This window comes from Helianthus annuus, chromosome 16 (genome assembly GCF_002127325.2).
Source record: "Helianthus annuus cultivar XRQ/B chromosome 16, HanXRQr2.0-SUNRISE, whole genome shotgun sequence".
Taxonomy (NCBI): Eukaryota; Viridiplantae; Streptophyta; class Magnoliopsida; order Asterales; family Asteraceae; genus Helianthus; species Helianthus annuus.
The window spans coordinates 203,103,785-203,127,302 of NC_035448.2; the positions used below are offsets into that span (position 1 = coordinate 203,103,785).

General features: G+C 37.3%; 3 protein-coding genes across 3 annotated transcripts; 1 reads left to right on the plus strand and 2 right to left on the minus strand.

Moving 5' to 3' along the window:
- Positions 1–4,132: 4,132 nt before the first annotated feature.
- Positions 4,133–6,781, plus strand: LOC110915547. The gene is made up of 3 exons (XM_022160265.2): positions 4,133–4,244; positions 4,659–5,682; positions 6,556–6,781. The coding sequence occupies exon 2, from the start codon at positions 4,706–4,708 to the stop codon at positions 5,627–5,629; it is 924 nt and encodes a 307-aa protein (XP_022015957.1). The 5' UTR covers positions 4,133–4,244; positions 4,659–4,705; the 3' UTR covers positions 5,630–5,682; positions 6,556–6,781.
- Positions 6,782–7,297: 516 nt separating this feature from the next.
- On the minus strand, positions 7,298–8,320 carry LOC110915550 (50S ribosomal protein L11). The gene is made up of 2 exons (XM_022160266.2): positions 8,168–8,320; positions 7,298–7,924 (listed from the first exon to the last, which is right to left on the minus strand). Exon 2 carries the CDS (start codon positions 7,896–7,898, stop codon positions 7,431–7,433), a length of 468 nt encoding a protein of 155 aa, XP_022015958.1. The 5' UTR covers positions 7,899–7,924; positions 8,168–8,320; the 3' UTR covers positions 7,298–7,430.
- A 2,202-nt stretch (positions 8,321–10,522) lies between these two features.
- On the minus strand, positions 10,523–16,597 carry LOC110915551 (serine/threonine-protein kinase/endoribonuclease IRE1a). The gene is made up of 7 exons (XM_022160267.2): positions 16,203–16,597; positions 15,026–15,269; positions 12,481–13,811; positions 12,229–12,401; positions 11,269–11,515; positions 10,880–11,183; positions 10,523–10,785 (listed from the first exon to the last, which is right to left on the minus strand). Exons 1-7 carry the CDS (start codon positions 16,325–16,327, stop codon positions 10,651–10,653), a joined length of 2,559 nt encoding a protein of 852 aa, XP_022015959.1. The 5' UTR covers positions 16,328–16,597; the 3' UTR covers positions 10,523–10,650.
- Positions 16,598–23,518: the final 6,921 nt, after the last annotated feature.

Sequence of the window (23,518 nt, forward strand, 5' to 3'; positions counted from 1 at the left end):
GGGTAATTGTAGCTGATAAGCTACTGGTCCTATTCACTTGATCACTTTAAATGGTCCGACATACCTCGGGCTTAACTTTCCTTTCTTACCGAATCGGACTACTCCTTTCCAAGAAGAAACTTTTAATAGCACTTTGTCTCTAACTTGAAATTCTAATGGCTTACGTCTATTATCTGCATAACTCTTTTGATGATCTCATGTTGTTTTCAATCTTTCCTTGATTTGAATTATCTTGTCGGTTGTTTCTTGCACAATCTTGGGACCGGATAATTGATTTTCTCCTATTTCTTCCCAACATACTAGAGTTCGGCACTTTCGTCCATAAAGTGCTTCAAATGGAGCAACATTAATTCTTGTATGATAACTATTGTTATAAGAGAATTCTATTAATGGTAAGTGATCGTCCCAACTTCCTCCAAAATCTATTACACATGCCCTTAGCATGTCTTCTAATGTTTGGATTGTCATTTGACTCGGTCCATCTATTTGAGGGTGATAAGCTGTACTTAAATTTAATCGTGTTCCCATAGCTTTTTGGAAACTTTTCCAAAAGTGAGAAGTGAAATGACTATCTTTATCGGACACAATGGATAATGAAATTCCATGTAATGAAACTATCTCATCTACATATAGCTTAGCTAATCTTTCCATACTAAAGATTTCCTTCATGGGTAGAAAATGAGCTGATTTTGTTAGTCGATCCACAATCAACCAGACTGTGTCGTTACCTTTCCTTGTTTTGGGTAATTTGGTAATAAAATTCATTGTTATCAATTCCCATTTCCATACTAGCATTTCAAATTGTTGAAGTAAACCTGAAGGTTTCTAATGTTCAGCTTTAACTTGTGAACAAGTTAGACACTTAGAAACATAACTACCTATATCCTTCTTCATTCCTATCAACCAAAAACTATTCCTCAGATCTTGATACATCTTGTCACTACCAGGATGTATCGTATACCTAGACTTATGAGCTTCCTCTAAAACTCTTCTCGTATGTTTCCTTGTAGCAGTCTGTTTACTTATATCATATGCAATGGAAACCGATCAAGTTCACACCTTCCGCTTCCGTCTACGAGCGGGTGTGCCAGACAACGAGGTCCACAAACCCTAAGAACTTCAAAATTTTGCTCTCCTGAAATTATAACATTCAGTGAATCTCAAAACACCTCAACAGAATTTACAAATTAATCTGGATCAACTACAGTTATTCTAAGCCCAAAACCCAATAAGCAACAAATAATTAAACATGCCGGTAAGGTATCCCACACACCTCCTTCTCTTCAACCTTATGGTCCCCCAAAATCTCTAACCTATTATCCGCATCCTTTGATGTTAGCCCTTCTTTCGAACATCTCAAATTTTCAAAAATTTCCTCAAGTGGAATTGTTTCCTAGTTCAAATTTTAATCCAGTAATCGTACACCAAAAAAAAAATATATAAATGTATTAGAAGTTTCACACTCCTTAACATCATAACAATCAAGTAGTCTGGGAAAAGCCACCATTAACATCATAATATGTTAAGAAACCACTCATACCCACAAACACACAGATATAGGTTACAGTTCCTAACCAAATCAATTGTTTCCTTCTTCATCACTTCCATAATATCATCCATCTCCCCATACACAGCTCTTAGTTTGCAGCTCACTACAACATAAAAACTAAATAATATCAGTTATTCCAAATCACAATCAAATGCACCATAAAACAAATTGAACCCATATTTACAAATACAACTGCTACATCTTAACAACTAATAATCTGCCACAAATTTTAATTCCTTTTGAATCAAATTCACTACATAAAAAGTTTGCCTGAGTGGATCAGTTAAGTGAGGCATATCTTCAAGCACATAACCTACTTCCCCTCAAAAAAATAGACAAAAGAGATCGTTTAGAAATCGGCGAATCAATTAGGGTTAAATAAGCATTCAATATCTTCAACTCCAGCAAATAAAATGAAAAAAATGATGATCGTTGATTCAATTAAGGTTGAATAAGCATTCAATATCATCGATTAAAGTAAATAAAATGAAAGGAATCTACATACTAAGCAAACTAAATTAGGATTTTCTCTTTTAGATTCAGACACACAATTCACACTGTATAAACCACTCCAATAACACCAACTAAAAAGAGATTTATAATGAAATTAGAGAATAGAACAACAATCAGAAATTGGGAAAATTTTAAACAAAAATCAACAATATATGTTAAAGAACAAACAAATCCGGATTGTACCTGATGTTGAAGTGATACGAATTAGGAATCCAAGTAATGATGAGAATAAACAGATCGGATAATAATATCAAACCATTGACAAATCAAAGCAGAAAAGAAATTAAATTAACATCAAGAATCAAGAATGATAAATAAAGATTGAAAAATTAAGATTGGATCAACATAGAAAACCTAAGATTGCCTTGGTGTTAGCCGATTGAGAATGAGACGCGAAACCCAAAAATTTCTTCCTTCAATTGTGCGCTTGAATGAGCAGTAGATGAAAAAAAATCAAAATCTTGATTTAATTGGATCTATAATTGATTGATATAAAATGAAAATGAATAACTTGATTCAATTTCTTCGTGATGGTCATTCAGAGGGAGAGGGAGGCGGCTAGGGTTTCTCCAGAGAGAGAATGCGAATGAGGGAGGTGACGATTGAAGTTTGGTGTGAAGTCGGGTTATAACATTTATATAGTTAGACCTTTTTTACCCATTTTTCCTAAACGGGTCCACATAACCGTGCACCAAAGGGATTTTTGGTGTTTTAGGCGGGAAAATAGAAAATAGAGGCCCTAGATGGATGCCATGTGTCCCCTAGGTATGGACTGTATTAGGTAGGATAGATACATAAAAAACCATATATTTTTACCTACACATGGTACATATATGTAGGTGATTTAACCTATACATAACCTACATATGTGTAGGTTATATAAAAACTGAAACTTTTTCATATTCTACTATATCTAAAAGGACAAAGACGGTGGCAAAGGCCACCGACAACACACCCAAATTACAATTTTGTCCTTTGATGTAATTTCCATTTTGGCTCCCTCAGTATTTTCCATTTTGCCTCCCTTATTTTTTTTAACTAATTTGTTTTTCTCCTAAAACTTACACAATAACAAATCTGTCATCTAAATTTCTAACTTTTCACTTTTACTTCCTTAGTTTTTAATTTTTTTTCTTTTTTCCCTTTGTGTTTTTAGTTTATATCATGTTTACATGTTACTATAAATTCGAAACGGGTAGTTGGTTCGTCACAACTTAATACATTTCGTTTAATCGTACCGTATCTTTATAAGTTTCTTTCGTGTGCTTAAACACGTTAATGTCACCGTGCGAACGTGCGTAACGAACAATAATGTGCCCTTAAATGTCACGCCACAACGCGCGAGCACCTTATTTTCATTCTTTAACATAAAAAAAAAATATTTCCTCACGTGCTTATTTTTATGGACATTTCGGTACATATTCATGTATCGGCATCGGACGTAAACAGTACACATTTACCTTTCAACCTAAAGTTTTCCTATAAATGAGCCGGGTCTAATATAATACGTTTTCATGCCTATTTTTATGTATGCTTTAAGTTGTTATACGTTTTGATGTAAACACTTTATTTTCTCACATGCTCATTTTTATATGTATATGTCAATATAAATTCATTTTAATAAACATGGTCATATATAATACGTTTTCGTGCTTATCTTTATGTACGTTTTTAGTTGTTTATGATTTGTCATACGAGTCACTATGCGTATTGATGCCACTAAGTCTTAATGAAAATGTAAGGGTTATGTAGTAATTAGGTGGAAACCCACTAAATGAACCAACCCGGTTTGGATTTTGTTATTTGATTTAAATGCTTATATAAGTTATATTGATTTATATCGGATACGTCAAAACACACGTTTTTATATCGTTTACACATTACATAACGCTTGCGCTAATCTATTTGATGTTTGCGATGTACCCACGCCGCAACGCGCGTGGCCTTATTACTAGTTTTATTTTGAATTCTAACGTGAGAAAGAATAAATCTTACATTTGTAACGTTTTCATTTAATTTTTAGATTTTAGAATTGAAAAAAATGGATGATTATTTTGTTATGGTGTTCTCACACACATAAATATATATCATCTTCATTCTCTCTCTCTCAAACAAAAAACTGCTTGCAGACCATTTTCCCATCTCAAAACCCTAATTCTAACAACCTTTTTGCCAAGATCAGGTTCGTATTTCCTCTTCAATTCCTTCAATTCTTGTTCAATCAATCTCTATTTGCTCAATCAAATTGCGTAAATTAAACAAACAACATTAATTCATTCATCCAATAGCTCCTTTTGATTTCTAGAATTTTGTTAAATCAAGCTCGTGATTATTACTTTTTTTGTTCCAATTGTTTCGATTGCTCCTTGCTTTGATGTATTGAATTGTAATAATTGAAACTTGATTGGGAATTCTTGGGATTTTATTTATTTATGTTTGGTTGTATTGTATAGAAGCTGAATCATGTAAATTTGATTATTGTTATGATTGGATTGAATAATTTGGTGGAAATTTGTTGTTAGGGTTTCGAGATTATTAACAGAAATGAGATTTAGTTGTTGTTGTGTTTTTGATTATTATTATTAAATCTATGCAGAGAAGATTGCATACCAAGTGTTTGATGAAATTACTTTGATGTAACAAATGGAAGACAATGTTTGTGGTGTTAATCATTTGGATTCGGATGTGCTTTTACCCCCACGAAAGCGGTTACTCGCGTGTTTGAAAAGGCAGAACAGTGACATGAACGGTGACTCGAATTCAAATAACAATCCCGATTCACCCTCCACTGAGAGCTCATTGACTCAGTTAGACGCGCGTATTAGTTACTTGTTAAAAGCGCATTTGAGTAACGACAATCCTTCAGAAGAAGAGATTGTGGCAGCGTCGAGAGCAGCAGCTGAAGTTGCGGTTAAAGTTGCAATAGCAGCAAGAGCTGCTGCCCAGGAGAAGGCGGTAATAGCAGCTAAAGCCATGGCCGCCGCCAAGAAAGCGTTAGAGTTAGTAGAAAATGTTGAAGACGGTCAAGAGTTGTCGTCAGAACAACAGTTGAGGAAAAGTAAAACGAAAAAGCAAGTTGATGTTCAAATGTTGTATGATAATAAGAAACCGATGGCAGAAAATGGTAAAGCGAATGATAAGGAATTAGCTCGTAAGTTGCATCACGCTATAAACAGTTCTCCGAGAATTTCAAAGTGCGGTGTGGGTTCCGATGTAAAGAATCGTAAGCACAAAAAGCTTAAAACCTCAGATAATGGAGTAGGGATTTCTCCTAGCTATGTAAAGGAAGTGGAGACAACGACAAAGTCAAAGTTGGAAAACGGGTCAAAGGCGAAAAGCGGTGATGATGATGTGACTACGTTGGGTAGAAAGAGGGGAAGAATGAAACAGAAGAAGTTGCCATTAAGCATTTGTCATCATAGAGATCAAGCAACACCTAAAGAAGATGTTACTTGTAGAAGCCCGTTACCTGTTGGGCCCTCTGGCAGTGAGAGGGGACCGTTGTGGAAATGCAAGGCGTTTAAAGCACCCGTTTGTGTAAAACAAAATAAAGTTATGCAGTTGTGATGATCGTATCTTGATTTTAATACATGAGCAGTTTGGACAGCTGAGTGGCTCAGGTAATCTTTTATTTTCTTACTTTAATAGCTGCTTGTATAACTTGCCAAACAATGCATATCGGAAATAGAATATATGATGAAAAGCACATTGTGGCTTGTCTAAAGATCTTGGTTTTAAAATGGCACGTCTAATGCGCGAGGCGTGCTGTAAAACGCCTCAGGGGTTTGAATCCAGACTTCCCGATTGCACCATCACAATGACAAGTTTACTCTTGACAAGAATATAAAATGTAAAGCAGGGTCCTTTTCTAGAATTGGAGGATATATATATATATATAGGGTAAGGTTCATGCGAGAACCGCGAGAACCAATGTGAACCGCGAGGATATATATATATATATATATATATATATATATATATATATATATATATATATAGGATAGGAGTTGGCCAGAAAGTCCAAATTTCCTAAAAAGTGTAAAAAGTCATAAAACACCATAATGTCAACCATAAAACACACAAAAAACCCACAAATAATATGATGAAGATTACTAAAACATCATGTATGTGGGTTTTGTGTTGTGTTTTAGATGTTAAGGCTCTGATTGTGGAATGACAAATATTATTGTGTTTTATGTTGTTTAGCATTGTGTGTTTTATATTCATAGTTCTACGATGGTGTGTTTGAAGTTTTTATGGACTATTAGAGTTTGAATATGGTGTTTTAGTAATATTCATTCTATTATTTGTGAGTTTTAGGTGTGTTTTATGCCTGAAATTATTGTGTTTTATGACTTTTTACACTTTTTAGGAAAAACACACTTTCCGTAGGATCCCCACTCTATATATATATATATATTTTTTTTTTCTTTTTCTTTTTGTAAATAATTGGGTGCCCAAGATGAATAACTGAATGTTTTATTTTATGTCAGGTGTGCAGGGTCAAATTGAACTTGTAGAGAATCACTGCTGTGAGAAGATTAGTGAGCTGATTGATCAAAACACTTGTTGTAGTAGTTGAAATTCTTGGTGATCTTTACTCAATAATAATAGAATAATAATAATAATAATAATAGTATTTGTGGTGTTGTTTGTGTTTGACATGTGTTTGTAAAGACAGATGGTTTGAATAACTGAAAATGCTTCTTGTTCAACTTCCAGATGTGTTGTAGTGACAATTTAGTTTGGTCACTAGTGGTTTATTGCTATGTATTAGAATAAAGCAAAGGAGTAAAATTGGCTTCTATTTAATACAAGTTGCTTTATTATTATTCAACTCCCACAAAATGGTGCCAAAGGTGAACCTGGTTGTATGACGGGCCTTACAACGTAAGATTCCAACCAAATTCGAGCTGGCAAAATGGGGAGTGTCATCTCTGCCCAACCTGTGGATACGCAGATGAGGCGCTAGACCACGTTCTGATCTCTTGTCTGTCAGCGAGAGCAGTGTGGTGGATGGTGGGCGTGTGGGTAAAACGTCTAGCCCTCGTGTCAGGTGGCAGGCATCTTCAAGACTCGCAGGCATCAAAGAAAAAAAACTGAATCTTCAAACTGAATCGTTTTAGCCAATCTAGCCCATTTGGCTGGCCATTTTTCATTGCTTTAAAAAAAAAAAAAAAAAAAAAAAAAAAAAAAAAAAAAAAAAAAAAAAAAAAAAAAAACCATAAAAAACCCTAACTGAAAAATTTCATAAACCATAAAATCAAACTATAACTTCAAATATGAAGACTTTATGACAAACTTCATAAAACCAGAATCCAAACATTTCATCCAAAACACAAAACATAACATCACTGATCAACATTTATCAATCCAACTCCTTCTCAACCTTAATCCCCATCGACTTAGCAGTCCCAATAATCGACTTGGAAATCGCCTCTAACGACATATACTGACAATACGGATCCGCTTGTTTGACCTTAGCAATCTCATAAACATGTTTCAATGTTAATGTCGATGCCACAACATGTCCGGCGCGCCCGCTCCCCGACTCAATCCCAGCCGCCTTCTTTAAATACCAAGTAACCGACGGAGACCTCACGCTGAGCTCAAACGTGTTATCTTTAAACACAGTGACCGTGGCAGCAATCGGGGCATCCGGTTTGTACTTCTGAGTCCTGGCATTGAAGTCCTTACAAAATGCCATTAGGTTAACCTTGTATTGACCAACTGCCGGACCGACTGGCGGTCCCGGCCTTGCTCCCCCGGCTGGGATGGTTAGCCGGACTGTCGCCGCCACCGGACGCCGTGTTAGAATCTCCTTCAGTGACGCCATTTTTAGTCGTTGATTCGGTTACGCCACTGGTGTTCAAATCAAACAACAAGAATAACAAATCAAATAATAGGAATATGTAAACATAAAAATTGAGCAGACAAACAGAAATATAAACCCTAGAACGCTATTTTTAGCCGTTGATTATATAATTTGATTCGGTACAAGAGTAGACGAAGACGATAAACCCTAAAACTAGGGTTTCGAGAAGAACAATAAACGCTATTTTCAGCCGTTGATTATATACAAATGGAAGATAGATTTAATGATACCTAGCACAGTGGAGGATGGAGAAGACGATCGCCGCCTGGAGCTTTCTGTTTTGGATTTTTTGTGATTTGGGGGAAGATGACCTGCAACGGGCTTTTTTTTTATTTAAGCCCAATGGGCTTTTTTCAGAATCTAGATGCACTAATAGCTAAAAGTAAAGCCCATTAATGAGATCAATAGTGGTTTTTCAGAGGATTAGAGCACTTGGCTACGAACCACGGTGTCGGGGGTTCGAATCCCTCCTCGCCCACAACCGGCCCAAAAGGGAAGGGTTCCCTCTCGACGATGAAGCTTATCCCCCATCGTCTCACTGGCCGACCTTGACCCCTGTTATTTTGAGGTCATATCTAGTATTCAGAGTTTGCCTCGATTTGGTACCGCTCTCGCGGCCCGCACCGAAACAGTGCTTTACCCCTAGATGTCCAGTCAACTGCTGCGCGTTTACGTCCCCATGCCGCCTGTGTGGTGACACGGGGCCGAAAAAAGGAATGGCCTTTTTCTTTATTATTTATCGTAAATGAGTGAAGCATTACACATAGTTTGTAGTAGCAACTCAACTATAGGGTTGTCCAGGTTGCTCTACTCATTTGAAACTTGATCGGAAACGCTTGGAAATACGCTCGTTTGATTTTGGCACGATTGAAAACGAGTCGACCGGCTTGGTTCAGTTTGTAAACGAGGCAAGCACGAGAAAAGGTACGCTTGCTTGTGAACAAACGTAGTCATCTACCTGAGTGATAATTTTTGTAAACAATAAGCCCGGTATGGTAACTAAAGATATAAGCATGTTGTTAAATTATAGTATGGGTTTTAAGTATTAATCAGATTTGAAACTTGAAATTCGAACCGAGCTGAATTCGGATTCAAATTCGAAATTTGAAATTTCAAATCGAATTAGAAGGCGATCCAAATTCAGAGCAAGAATTTCGTATCGAATTTGTAATTTTTGATGCGAGTATTCCAATTCGAGTTATATGTAATATTATTTTATATGTTCGAATTTGTAATTTTTGATGTGGGAATGTCCGCGCGTTGCAGCGAGGCGTTTGTTATGACAAAAAATAACACTCCTTTACGATTGATAGTGCAGGGTGGAAGAGCGAATCAAAGTCACAGGCCTCTTGGTAACAGTTATTCTTTATGCAAGTTGAGCATAAAAATGTAACCAAATAATCACTAATAATTCAGGAAGTTGAAACTTATACACAACAATTAAAACAAGTGTGACAATACCCACAAACAGAAATATTAAAGAAACAGAAGTTTACTAAGTACAGAAAATAAAGAAATCAAAAGTATAGTCGATTTGATTACTATATTTATTGAATTATTGAGGTTTTGGTGGAAAATATTTCAACTTTAACCCAAGGTAGGTCACCAAACACTGTGTAGAAATTTTGTAAAGGCATATTGATATCTCACTAGCCTCTAAACTAACAAGATTGAATTGACTTCTTAACTAAAGTTTACCAGCAAGATATTATGAACTAATAAGATTAAATTGACTTCTTTAATACATATTTTGAGGAGGATTAGTGTTAGTTGACGCCTTGCAAAAACAACCCATAGCTTTCCATGACCAATGGTCTCCTGCAACTTCTTGGCACCTTCAACCTCCATTTCTACAACTTTTTGCAAATACAACAAAGCACCCAAACCAACAATCTGTTTGCGGCATTTTTTCATGGGTTACTAACGGCTCTCTCACCCTTAACACACACTCGTTTATTTATTGTTCTTAAACGATATTTACTCTCACGCTGGAGCCCGGAGGGTTGTTACAAGGAGAACACCCCCCCCCCAAAAAAAAAAGAGTTAAATGCCATTTTAGTCCTTGTGGTTTGGGTCATTTTGCCAGTTTAGTCCAAAGGTTTCATTTTTAACCTATGGGTCCAAAAAGGTTTCACAGTTGCCATTTTAGTCCACTGGGTTAACTTCATCTATTTTTTCTGTTAACGAGAAGGCCAATTCGGTAATTTTGTATGTAATTCTGTTAACTAAAAGGGCAATTCAGCCATATAAAATGACCGAATTGATATTCTCGTTAACAGAAAAAATGGGTGGAGTTAGCCCAGTGGACTAAAATGGTAACGGTGAAACCTTTTTGAACCCACAGGTTAAAAATAAAACCTTTGGACTAAACTGGCAAAATGGCCCAAACCACAGGGACTAAAATGGCATTTAACTCAAAAAAAAAAAAAAAAAAAAAAAAAACATGTCCTCCTTGTAACGAGTCTCACGATGTATTGTTTTGCAGATCATACTACAACCATCAATCGAGGAAAGATAAAGGATTAACCTATCATAATGAGACCATTCACACAATGATAAACCCGACGGTTTAGACTTGGTGTTTCTTCACTAAAGAACATAAACTATATACTTCAAATACCACAAAGATCTATAAACAATAATATTGATGTTTATTATATTACAAATAATATATATTACATGGATACATTATGATAACCCATTAGTTAAGTAGTTATCCTAAATACTTATGAAACCATTCTTCTTCCTTGCAATAATGATACATAACAATGTATACCTCCATCAACAGTCTAGGAAACCTACTGGCAAAATACACATCAAAGCCTTCTGGTATAGATCCCAACAATTCCTGTGAATCACATTGCGTATGGAGCAATAAACATAATTTTTTAAATGTTAAACATAAATTGTATGTTGTGAAAACAAGCCAAACTAAAGCAAACCTGAATTTCATAAGGTAGTTCCCTGTAATGACTGAGTTTATTTCGAATAACACGCAGCAAGTCACGAACACTGTTGTACTTATAACGTCTGTAACGCCCGATATTAGCAATAAATGCAGGTTCCATTTTTTCATCCCATTTTCCACCCAAAGCTATAGAACCTTTGCTTTCTAATGCTCCAAGAATAATGGAATTGACTTCCCGGTCTTCCAACTCCACCCTATCACTCGTATCGCGCAAAAAAGATACGCGTATCTCAGAATTCCAAAACAGAGGATGGTGTAACACCTCCGATGCCTTTGGCCTGACACACGTTATTAAAATAATTAAATTATAATCAAATAATAATTTATGATTATGTGATTTACCACCTAAAATTTAAGTTGTACCTGAGTTCAGCATTAGGGTTTAACAACTGAGAGAAGAGGTTCACTGCTTCCGGAATGTGTTCCACCAAGAAAAGATTGACTCGATTTTTGGCCACGTTGACATCGCGTTCAAGATGGTCGCCAAATGGGTGTCTGCCACATGTAATGCAGAAGAACAGGACACATCCTAAACTAAACAAATCTACGGCTCGAGTTTGACGTCCGAGAAGAAGTTGTTCAGGTGCTTGCCATCCCGAACTTCCGGAACCTGATGCAAAAAATCAGAAACAAATTAAACTCATAATAATTAGGGGCCTAAACGAGCTGAGCTCGAGTGTGGCTCATTTTTTATTTATTAGTTTTATTTATGTACATATATGATTAGTTTTATATATATTTATAATTATAAATTTATACATATACCATTATAAATGTAATTTAGTTATTTTTTAATCATAATTATACATATAAGAACATTTAGAGTAAAGTAAACGGATGGTCCCTATGGTTTACCAAAATTTTAGATTTGGTCCCTAGCTTTCCAAAAGTACACGGATGGTCCCTGTGGTTTGCACTTTGTAACGCATTTGGGACTAAATGTGTTACAAAGTGCAAACCACAAGGACCATCCATGTACTTTTGGAAAAAGTTGGGGACTAAATGTGTTACAAAGTGCAAACCATAAGGACCATCTATGTACTTTCGAAAAGCTAGGGACTAAATCCAAAATTTTAGTAAACCTTAGGGGGATGAGGCCATCCGTGTACTTTACTCAACATTTATTATGTAATTATATATTTATTATATTTAAAGAAGTAAAGGCCCGCAAGCCTAGTCGTAGCTTGGGCTTAGGCTTGTTTATCATTGAACTCCAATTTAGGCCCGTAAGCTTGGCTCATTTCCGGCTTTGAGCAAAAGGCAACACGCTCTGCTTGTTTACAACCTTTAAAATAGTTAATAAAATTAGCTGACAATACATACCTGTAGCATGATGTCCTAATGATGACATGTCTCCAACAAGACGTCTACTTATGCCCATATCAGAAAGTTTGCCACATAGGACTTTTTCTTTAACTATCAACACATTATGAGGCTTCAAATCCCGATGAATAATCCCTAATTCATGCAAATGTACAAGGCCAGCTACTATATCCCTATGATACATTTGAAGGCAAAACATAGGTCAAAATGTAAAATAAAAAAAATACAAAAAAAAAAAAATACAAATTCTACCTCATCAACTTTAACAAGATAGGGGAAGGATATCCGTTTGATCTCCATAAACGAACGCCATGCATGACATCATCCATCATTCGCGTTTTAGTAGGTCCAACGTTCTGAGACGAATCCGTGTACATTTGAATCAAATCATAAAGGCTGCAAGCACAACGCTCCAATGAAAGATAAACAAAGTCCTGATCATATTCCACACCATGCCAACGAACAATATTCGTATGTTGGTCAGAAGCAATAAGGTTTTGAATTTCTTTAAACGCAACATCATGGTGGGCCCTCACAAGACGTTTCACAGCTACCTTACGACCTTCGTACATTCCTTCAAGAACAACAGTGCCATTACTCCCCTTTGCAATTTCGTTACTCGATACAAATAATTTACCGATCGTGCGCCCTTCCATATCACATTCGACTAAATCATTAAACTTTAATAAACTTTTTTCAACGTCACCCTCTGCATTTCCATTTCCGTCCTCGTTCCCGTAACTCTTCCCGGATTTCCGATGTCTTTTCTTTCTAGACGATGAAGACTTTGCGTTTTTGTTCAGCGTCACAGACGTCAAAATATGGTGGCGATACATAAGAAATCCAATCACAATAATAAGAGCCGAAATTATGACAAATGCTATTCGCCTTTCAGAGACTACATGCTTTTTTACATCTTGCGGGCCCGGAATTTCAAGTCCCGGTTCCACGCTAGGCAATGAAAACACGGTTTGGGTCTCAAAGTCATTATCACGAGAATATTTTCGAGATTTTTCGGAATTCGGTAGTAAAGGCTCGTTTGGGGGGAGTATTAATATCGGAGCTTTAGGTTCTGACTGCTTGCCGCTTATTTGAAAAGCATCCATATCACGAGGGATGCGTAACCGATGAACAACGGCTTTTGATTGGCATGATAACGGCATATTAAATTTGTCATGCGATTTGGAACCGATATCTATACGTGGGGACATAGACGGGCCCGCTATTGAATTAGCATTTTCTTGACAAAGCAAAGCGACATCGATGTCTGCTACCGTCACATTCCACAAAACTTTGTCAGAATTCGGAGCAAACGTTGTCAGTACATAATCTGTTCTTGTGAACGAGAGCTGCTTATCGGGCTTTTCATGTTTCTTGATGGTTTTTCGGATGATGGAATCTGATGTGGCATTGATTACTGGTGTGTGTGCAGTATCGGGTGAGCTATGATGAACTCTTATTATCCTTCCGCTATTAGCATCAACGACAAATGCGGTTGTCTTTTTCGATCCGAGAATAACTCCTCCGTCCTCTGATACATGTGGCATGATTCTGATGAACTCCTCCATACTCATATCCATAGCCTGAGAGATACAACTAGTTAGTTGAGTAAAGAAAACGGACTAGATGGAAATGTTTATGGGTGAACGGTTTGATTCGGGTTCTAATTTATCTAACCGGTCAAATGGGTAATTTTAAAATATAAGTGGAAACGGAAATGGTTTAAAACTTACCAAAAGTGTATTCAAAATGCATAAAACCTCCTAAATTATTTTCTTTTTATAGAGAGTAAATTGCATTTTACGTCCTTAAACTTTGAGCCAAATTGCAGGCGATGTCCTTTAACTAAAGAAATTACACTGGATGTCCTTTATGTTCTTGTTTCTCAACAAGCGGCGTCCTTTTGCCCTAATCCTGTTAACTTTTTCTGTTAGCTCTTAACACGTGTCACTCACATGAGGGCATAATGGTCATTTTTAACTCAATAACTAAAACAAAATTACATAAAAATAAGGAAAAATTACAAGTTTTGTCCTTTATCTTTATACCACTTTTCAGGCGGTGTCCTTTTTAACGAATGTTGACAGGCGGTGTCCTTTACTAGGTATTTTGTTGCAAGTTTAGTCCTTTACACCCAACCCAGTTAAAAAACCTTGTTAATTGTTGACAGGCGGTGTCCTTTACTAGGTATTTTGTTGCAAGTTTAGTCCTTTACCTAGGTATTTTGTTGCAAGTTTAGTCCTTTACACCCAACAATTAACAGGGTTTTTTAACTGGATTGGGTGTAAAGGACTAAACTTGCAACAAAATACCTAGTAAAGGACACCGGCTGTCAACATTCGTTAAAAAGGACACCGCCTGAAAAGTGGTATAAAGATAAAGGACAAAACTTGTTATATTAACAACAAAATAAGAGAAAATGACCATTATGCCCTCATGCGAGTGGCACGTGTTAAGAGTTAACAGAAAAAGTTAACTAGGTTATGGTAAAAGGATACCGCTTGATGAGAAACACTAACACAAAGGACATCCAGCGTAATTTCGTTAGTTAAATGACAGCACCTGCAATTTGGCTCATAGTTAAAGGACGTATAATGCAATTGACTCTTTTACAAATGTATTCTATCATTGTAATTATATGGTTTTATATATTATTTTAACGTGTTATAAAACTCAAGATTATAAATAAAAAAAGTGTCTGCGGGTCGGATACTTGGTTCAACCCGACCCATTTTCACCAAGACCTCTTGGGTTAGAAGTGTGAAACTAAAAGAACATTAAAGTCACATAAACTTACCTGTTTGCCAAGATCTGTATGTGCAAACAACTTCCAATCGTCCCCGCAGTCTATATAATAACTGCCTCCAGATGAAGATGAAGATGAAGATGCATTTTCCTTATCATCATCATGGTTTATAGGAGCTTGGTATGAAGAGTAAATTGGGGGCCCTGATGCAAATGACCAAATTATTCTCCCGGAATCACGATACACCAAATTGATTGTACCATCCAAGGTAGCAACAAGTGCTGTGTCATGAGTACTGTTCAAGAGAGGTATGAGTGTGTGAGAGAGAATTAGTTCTAATGATATTACTAAAATAGTGTGAAAATGTACATTCTAGCTGCATACTTAAATGATACTTTTGCATTTTAGTTTTTTAACAACTTCAACTTCGGTACAAGAACAAAAACAAAATCTGCTCGAGTTCGATCCCATGATTTTTATTAGTTCCCAATCGCCCATGTCCTTGCCTTGCCTTTAAATTACCGTCTTTACACAATTACATTTTCTCTATTAATAAAGAGAAAAATCATTGATTTTGGTGATCCCATTACTCATCTAACATGAGTGTTTACCATTTAATCAAAGTAGTAAAATACACATTTTCCCTATGCCTGGCAACGCAAGCGGGTTGGGTTGGGTGTCGGGTCCAAGCGGGTTCGGGGCTTAATGCCTCAAATTTATAAAAGTATCACTTTGGTTCGTGTCAAAATTGTTCGGACTAATAATAATTTGGATTAAAATGAGTCGTTTTACAAAAAGGATATATGTATAGAGAGAGAGAGAGAGGTGAGTAGGTCACCCGCTATATTTATTTTTATGGTGGCTAGTGGCGATGGTATTGGCCAAAACGACAGAGAGCCTATATGGATTTTCTAGATCCGCCACCAACCAGGGGTGGTGGTGTTGCTGGTTGTTGAGTCAGTTGGCAATGTTAGGTGATGGACCCAATTAAACCTAACCTAACCCATTTTTAAAACCCATTTTACCCAAATAAATAAACCCATCCACTGATTAGCAGTTAATGATTGCTGGAACTGAAATTCGCCTATGCATTGTGTTTAACAAAGCAACTTAAGTTCAATTCAAGAACATAACTTCCCTTTCACAAACACATATGGCTAGGGTTTAAGTTTCACAGCAACAAACTAAAAGATATGCATGCATCATCAACAACAAAACAATAACTTACTCCGGGAACGACAACAAAGACCGTCTAGCAGGTGCTTGATCAAACAAATTGCTATCACTCGATCCAAACAACAGAACAATGAACAGCAATTTGCAAATTAAAGCCCTAGAAAACATGCGATTCATTGCATTCGATTGAAAACACCTTCAATTCGCTAGCGTATCATGATAAAGATAACTTGAAATTCGATAACTTGTGTACAGATTATCAGATCCAGTGGACGATTCGAATCTGTTTGTAGAATTTAAGCATCTCTGGAGCCGTGTGTTGATTGTTTGGAGTCGTGATTTGAGTCAATGCTGGAAAACCTCAAAAATCAGCACACGACACCTCTCGGACATGGTTTCCTTTGGACCCCCTGAGTATAGCTTTCTTCATGTTTAGTCCTTTCTACATTTTTAGATTCGAGTTGGCTACTTTGTCGCTAAAAAAGGTATACGAGTTCGACTCAAAATTCAAATTCGGTTGTGAATTTATGATTTTCAATTCGGTTTAAATAGTTTATTAGTTTTATTTAGGTTTTGTTTCTTTTTTCAGAGGTAAAATGTATGCAGTCTACGGACCATATATGTAGCAAAAGAGGTGGAACAAATATCTGCAGTCTGTAAGGAGAAGACTGTTTGTTTTCCAAAAATAAAAACATATAGAGTTAATTATGTTTTTGTCCCTGTGGTTTGTCAAAAATCACTATTTCAGTCTATTAGTTTAAAAATTGCGATTACAGTCCTTGTGGTTTCACTTTCGTAACCATTTCAGTCCACCTCCGTTAACCCCATCCATTTATTCTGTTAAGTACACTTGAATTGACCATAATGCCCTTATTAATAAAAATCAAAAAGATATCTAAATGAGTTAATTACTGTTTTCGTCCCTGTGGTTTGTCAAAAATCACTATTTCAGTCCACTAGTTTAAAAATTGTGATTTCAGTCCCTGTGGTTTCACTTTCGTAACCATTTCAGTCCAGTCTCCTAACACCGTCTATTTTACCGTTAAGTTTTTAATGAAATACCTAAATTACCGTTGTGTTAATTAAATATGGACTTATATGATTTTATTATTGGATTTATATAATTCTATTAATGTATGACATATGGACTTAAGTTGGATTGTAGGGTTCGACCCACCATGGCTTCAGTAGAAGTAGAAGTCTGACATTATTTTTACATATATGGTTCCAAAATTTTAATTTTGAAATTTAGAATGAGAAAATGTCCAGGTAAGCATTATTTTTCAAAGTTATTATGTTAATTGATGCTGCTAGGAAGATATTAATTGGGGTGGGGTAATGGATCGCCGGACATTAAGAGGGCGGGGTTGTGATGCCGGAGAAGATGACCGGAAACTTTTGCCGGAAATGAGAGTAGGGATGGAGTGGGGTGGGGTAGCGTGGGGTTGTGTTTTAACAAGTGGGTCCTAGAATACAATTCACGTGTACTTACAGAATAAATGGATGGGGTTTACGGAGGTGGACTGAAATGGTTACGAAAGTGAAACCATAGGGACTGACTGAAATCGCAATGTTTAAACTAATGGACTGAAATAGTGATTTTTGACACACCACAGGGACGAAAACAGTAATTAACTCATTCAGATATCTTTTTTGTTTTTTTATTAATAAGGGCATTATGGTCAATTCACGTGTACTCCACAGAATAAATGGATGGGGTTAATGGAGGTATGCCTATAAACAAACCGAACGAACACGAACATAGGCATGTTTGTGTTCGTTCATTTAACTTTAAGCGAACACGAACACGAACATATAATCGAACACATTTTTTTTGTTCGTGTTCGTTCATTAAGAAATCGGGCATGTTCGTGTTCGTTTATGTTCGTTCGTTTAAAGCCTAAACGAACAGTTCACGAACATAAACGAACACAAACGAACATAAAAAAAATTAACTACACATATTTGAATAGATATAAATTAACATGATTGAAGAAACAAGTCTAATATATTACATTTCATCCAAAAGCACATCTAAATAAGGATTCATAGATACACTAATTAGTTATATTTATATAACTAGTTAGAAAACCTATAATTTATATAAATATAACTATTTATATATTTATTAAAATTTAAACGAACGTAGGTAAACGAACGTTCACGAACATAAATGAACGAACAAAAAAGAATGTTCACGAACATAAATGAATGAACACAAGGTGTGTTCGTTCGTTCATTTAATTAAACGAACAAGTTTTTTAGTTCGTGTTTGTGCGTTTGTTAAATAAACGAACATAAACGAACTTCCCGCCGAACAAGTTTATGAACAGTTCATGAACGTTTGGTTCATTTACAGGCCTAAATGGAGGTGGACTGAAATAGTTACGAAAGTGAAACCACAAGGACTGTAATCGCAATTTTTAAACTAATGGACTGAAATATGTTTTTTGACAAACCATAGGGACGAAAATAGTAATTAACTCAAACATATATATTATTATCTCTACCTTATCTTCTTTCTAGCATAACCAGCAGACCACCCCTCCCTTTTTCCCCTGCCACCACAGCCACCTCCTGGACAACCACTACAACTGCAACCACCTCCTACAAACATCACCCCAACCATCTCCTACGACCACCGGAACCACCCCCATCCGATTACCACTTCCTTGCACCGCCCTTATCCGACCACCACCACCCACCCGACATCGCCCCTGAACACCCACCATAACCTCCATCACCGCACCTCAACCCACACCATCATCTCAGGCGGCCCTAACCTCACCGGACCTCTTAAATCTTTTGAAATTTGAAACTAGATTTGGTGGTTAATAGGGGTTTAGAGAGAGATGGGGTGGAGGAGAAAGGGTGGCGGTTGAAGAGATGAGGGTGGAAGAGGTGGCGGCTGCTGTTGACTAGGTGGCTGGTGGACTGTGGGAGGAGGAGGGTGGCTCCGGCGGTCGGGTCAACGAGGTTGTAACACCCCGTGTTCGAAAGTCAAAGTCAAGATTGAAATCAAAGGAAGAAAAGATTGCTAATTGCAATCTGTCTCTCCTTGCTCAATTCCTGTTTTGACTTCTTTGACTCGCAGTTAGTCTATTTTATGATTCACGTTAGTTGTATTATGTGGAGTAATTAATTATAATCGCAGTAATCGAGGTATATTTACCGCTACTAATCGGTTTACGACTGTGAAGGAAGTAACAATGCGATAAGTCAATTAAAGGCCAATCAATCTAATCTAATCAACATCGCGCTCGCAACTCGAAATACGCATTTTGGTGATTAATATACGTATGTGTGTGCCTTATGTGTTACTTGTGCATGTTTATTTATGATTATGTGTGGCAATCAATCGAAACGCAATCGAACTCAATCGCAATCGAATCACAAACGCTAAACGAATATCAAATGAGGATGCTTGTATGTAGAGATAGTATGATAATTTGTGGCGAAAAGACGGTGCAAGATATAAGTAGTTGGGATTAAAACTAATTTGACTAGGAAACTCTATCGCATCGCAACGCTCGCAATCGAAATCGGGATATCAAAACTTGTTGCACCGAACACGCAAACCAGATGCCAGCCGACCGGATTATCAACCGACCGGGCTGCCACCCGGATGAGATACCATCCGACCGGCCAACCCTTTCCACTTTTGGAATCCTATAAATACCCCATGTCATTTTCATCCTTTCCACTTTTGGAAACTCTCTGACCGAACAGCTCGTGCTCCTCACCTTTTCTTCGATTTCTCTCGATTCCGGTAAGATCTCTTCCTAAATCTTGTACTTTCTTGATCTACACGCACTCCTACACCTTTCTATCTTTTGAATCTTAACTTTTAACTGTGAAATCACCAAGATTCAAGGTGTTCTAGGATGACGTCATCATGTGTTCTTGAAGAACTTCATGTTTTGGCCTCAATCCACTAAGAACAACTTAGATCTAAACGATTTCCACGTAACTAACAAAGATATTTCATAGATCTAAACATATTCACAAAGAAAATGATTGAAAGATGGTTTTCTAATTTTCTTTCAACTCTTTTACACTCAATGCCCTCAAAACCGATAGAATCAGACCTTGATCTAGCCTTCTACTCATTCTTAGTGTTGTGCTAGTTCGAGATCTGGATTATACTCACGAGGCCGCTGATTTCGGGTTAACCAAGAACAACCGCCTTGAACAGGTTAACTGGTCGAACTAGGGTGATTCCTGTTTGATCGGACCACTTGGGACAAGATGTGGATTCTGTTGACTAACACGTTATCAAAACGACAAACAATCAAGCGGCCACGTGAAAGACGAACGGAACGACCAGGACGGAGAGCTATCCGACCGGACTACTGTCTGAACGGACAGTCATCCGAGCGACTGGCCATCCGAACGGGTTACACCTTGGGACCCACACTTAACCAACTTTATCTGAAGTTTGAGTATTGAACGAATTACTATCTGATCGGACTACCACCCGACCGGATTGCCTTCGGATCATGAGATACTTGGACTTTAACACTTAATCGATTTTTCAAACATGTTCAATGCACTAAGGATGCCACCCGACCGAACTGATGTCCGATCGAGTGACAACCTGCTGTGAACTTGTTCTCATCGAAGTGTCAACCTATCGGATTGTCGTCCGATCGAATGACCGTCCGATCGACCGACCTGAAAGGTAGAGATACTTCAATGTTTTAAAATGCTACAACAAAAACTTCAAAAGTAAAACCATCATACACAAACACACCCTTCTCAAAGGAAGAAACAATCCACTCGAACAGCCATCCGACCGGACTACTGTCCGACTGGACCACTGTCCAAGCGGATTGCCATCCGAGCGACCGGCTATCCGATCGGACTATCATCCGATCGAACTGCTATTCGACCCACCAACACTTGTTTTCGTTTTACGCGCCACTTATCGTTATGCTATCGTTCTAATCAGGCTAACCTTACTCTCAAGCGCTCCCTTCAATCCATCAACTGCTATGAGTATACTCGATCCCTTTTTGCTTTACGCACTTTTGGGTGTTAGATACGTGATGCGTGTCAGTGTGTATATAATTTAGGTGTATATTTTAATCCCTTTTTACACTTTTTAGCCAAGTTTTAAATTTATAAACACGATATTCACTAACACTAAACACACATATGGGCAAGTGCACCCATCGTGGACGTAGTATAGTGTTGGTAAGATACCGAGGTCGTCCAAGGACACAAGAGCTTTTAGTACCGGTTTATCCTCAACGTCTAATCAAATCAAAATGTTAGAAAAAGATTTTTAAAATAAAACTAACTAAAATGCTGAAAAAGAAAATAAAAGTAAAAACAGATAGATAAGATGAATCACTTGGATCCGACTCATGTGTAGTGTAACCTTTGATTATTTTCGCACATTTGCACTTGTTTAAGAGATTATCTTAGTTATTGTAGTAGGCCCCTATTTTGAAGGTGACGTTACCCTCAACCCAGTAGTTTGAGTCAGCAAGGATACAATCCTAAAGGGTCGGATTATTGAAAGATAATTAATTAAGTTATTAATGCATAATGTGGTAGGCCCCTCTTTTGAAGGCGACGTTACCCTCGGCTAAGTAGTCTGAGTCAGCAGGGATACAGTCCTAAGTAGCCGGGTTAAAGTTTTAATAGTAGTTTAACTTATGAGGGGATCAAAGAGTTTGGACCCCCGCCATCCAATACCGTTGGGTATTGAAGGAGGTCCTACTAAATTTGACCCAGGTCCTTTGCAGGATCTATACACTGAACAATGGCAAGACTCTTACCAAACCGTTCCCTTAACCCCCAACCAGGTAGCTAACATACCTCCATATAGACCGTGGAGATATGAATGGTGAAAATCTTTTATTTTATATAGACAGTAAAATAACGCCAAGACACCACGGACAAACGATAAGGAAGAATCACCTTCAACATAAGAAACTAGTAATTAAAGTAATTAATACAAAACCAATTAAAAAGTGCAAAAGATTAAAAATAAAAAGTATTACACTAAACACTTATCTTCACCAAGTGATGTAAGAGACTTAGGCAAACATGACCTTTGATTGTCAAGAACTCTTACGATCAATCTTGGATCCCGAGATGACACACTCTATGATGGACAATGGATGATGGTGGTGGATGATGGTGGTGGTGCGTGGTGCGTGGTGGGTGAAGTGTGAGAGAGGTGGTGTGCCAAGGGATGAGTTGCAAGAGCTCTAAGCACTCCTATTTATAGGCTGAACAGAAGCCTGGGCACGGCCCCGTGTCCATCCGAGTCTCTCTCTTCATAATTGCAATTCGCAATTTCATTAAATGCATCTGCAACAGTTAACCACGCCCCCGTGTCCACTGAGCACGGCCCCGTGGTGGGCAGTAGAAGCTTCTATCACTTTGTCTTTTCTGCTGACACTTGGGCACGCCCCCATGCTCACTGAGCACGCGGCGTGTTCAGCCTTCTCTCTTCTTGTTTTGCTTTTGGGAAGATGCTGTCGGGAGGTCGGGCATGCCACGTTTGTTCCTTTTCTTGTATTTATGTTAGATTTAGCTGTATTTTTGCTTCTTTTATTCATTTGAGCTCATTTAATCCTGAAAATACAAAAGGAAGACAAAAGCACACTTTTTCCAACATTAGTACTAAAAAAGGGTTAGTTTTATGCCACAATTGATGTAATTTATATGTTGCATTTTGTGCACATCAATACATTACTTATACAAAACACAATCGAACACACTACGCAATGCTTTAAACGCTAACTGTTACCGCATGTTATACGTGACTTAATGAATGCTTGTTTGTTATGTTTACACATGGAATGATGTCTACCTGCCTTAACGACGATAGTACTATAGTTTGGACTCAGCACCCGTTCACACGGGGGTTGTTAAGGACAATTACTTGCATGGATTACAGTGGTGATCATGTATTGCGAACTGCCTAGGGCAGTCAACCCGCAGTCATTGGTATCGATAGGTTTATGTCGATAACTAACATGCTTCGTTTTCCTCTGTGTACGTGCTGGTTATGCGTAAACTATTTCGAACTCTATATGCTATTATCAAAATTGTATACTCGCCTTTACACTATGTGTATTGACTTTATTTTAACGTATGTGACAGGTGTTTAGGATGCTTATCTGCTAGGAAAGCGAGGCTAGAATAAGGTCCTAGAGGCCAACAAATAGTTGTCTGTACAAATGAAATCTGAGTTGTCGGAACAGGACTATTTGCCTAGATTTTGTCTGTAATAATTGTACTATCTTTTATGACATGGTATGGGATATATTGTTTTAAGTAATTGATAATTATAATTGTTATGGAAACTTCTGGACAATCTGTTTCGCTCAGTGCCACGCCCCGATGTTT

Bases quoted from the DNA above. Each gene is read 5' to 3' on its own strand.
- LOC110915547 (XM_022160265.2), top strand. From the start codon at position 4,706: ATGGAAGACAATGTTTGTGGTGTTAATCATTTGGATTCGGATGTGCTT.
- LOC110915550 (XM_022160266.2), bottom strand. From the start codon at position 7,898: ATGGCGTCACTGAAGGAGATTCTAACACGGCGTCCGGTGGCGGCGACA.
- LOC110915551 (XM_022160267.2), bottom strand. From the start codon at position 16,327: ATGAATCGCATGTTTTCTAGGGCTTTAATTTGCAAATTGCTGTTCATT. The intron at 11,516-12,228 runs GTATGTATTGTC...TTTTTGCATCAG, and splicing joins ATTAGGACATCATGCTACAG to GTTCCGGAAGTTCGGGATGG. The intron at 11,184-11,268 runs GTACAACTTAAA...AACGTGTGTCAG, and splicing joins AACCCTAATGCTGAACTCAG to GCCAAAGGCATCGGAGGTGT.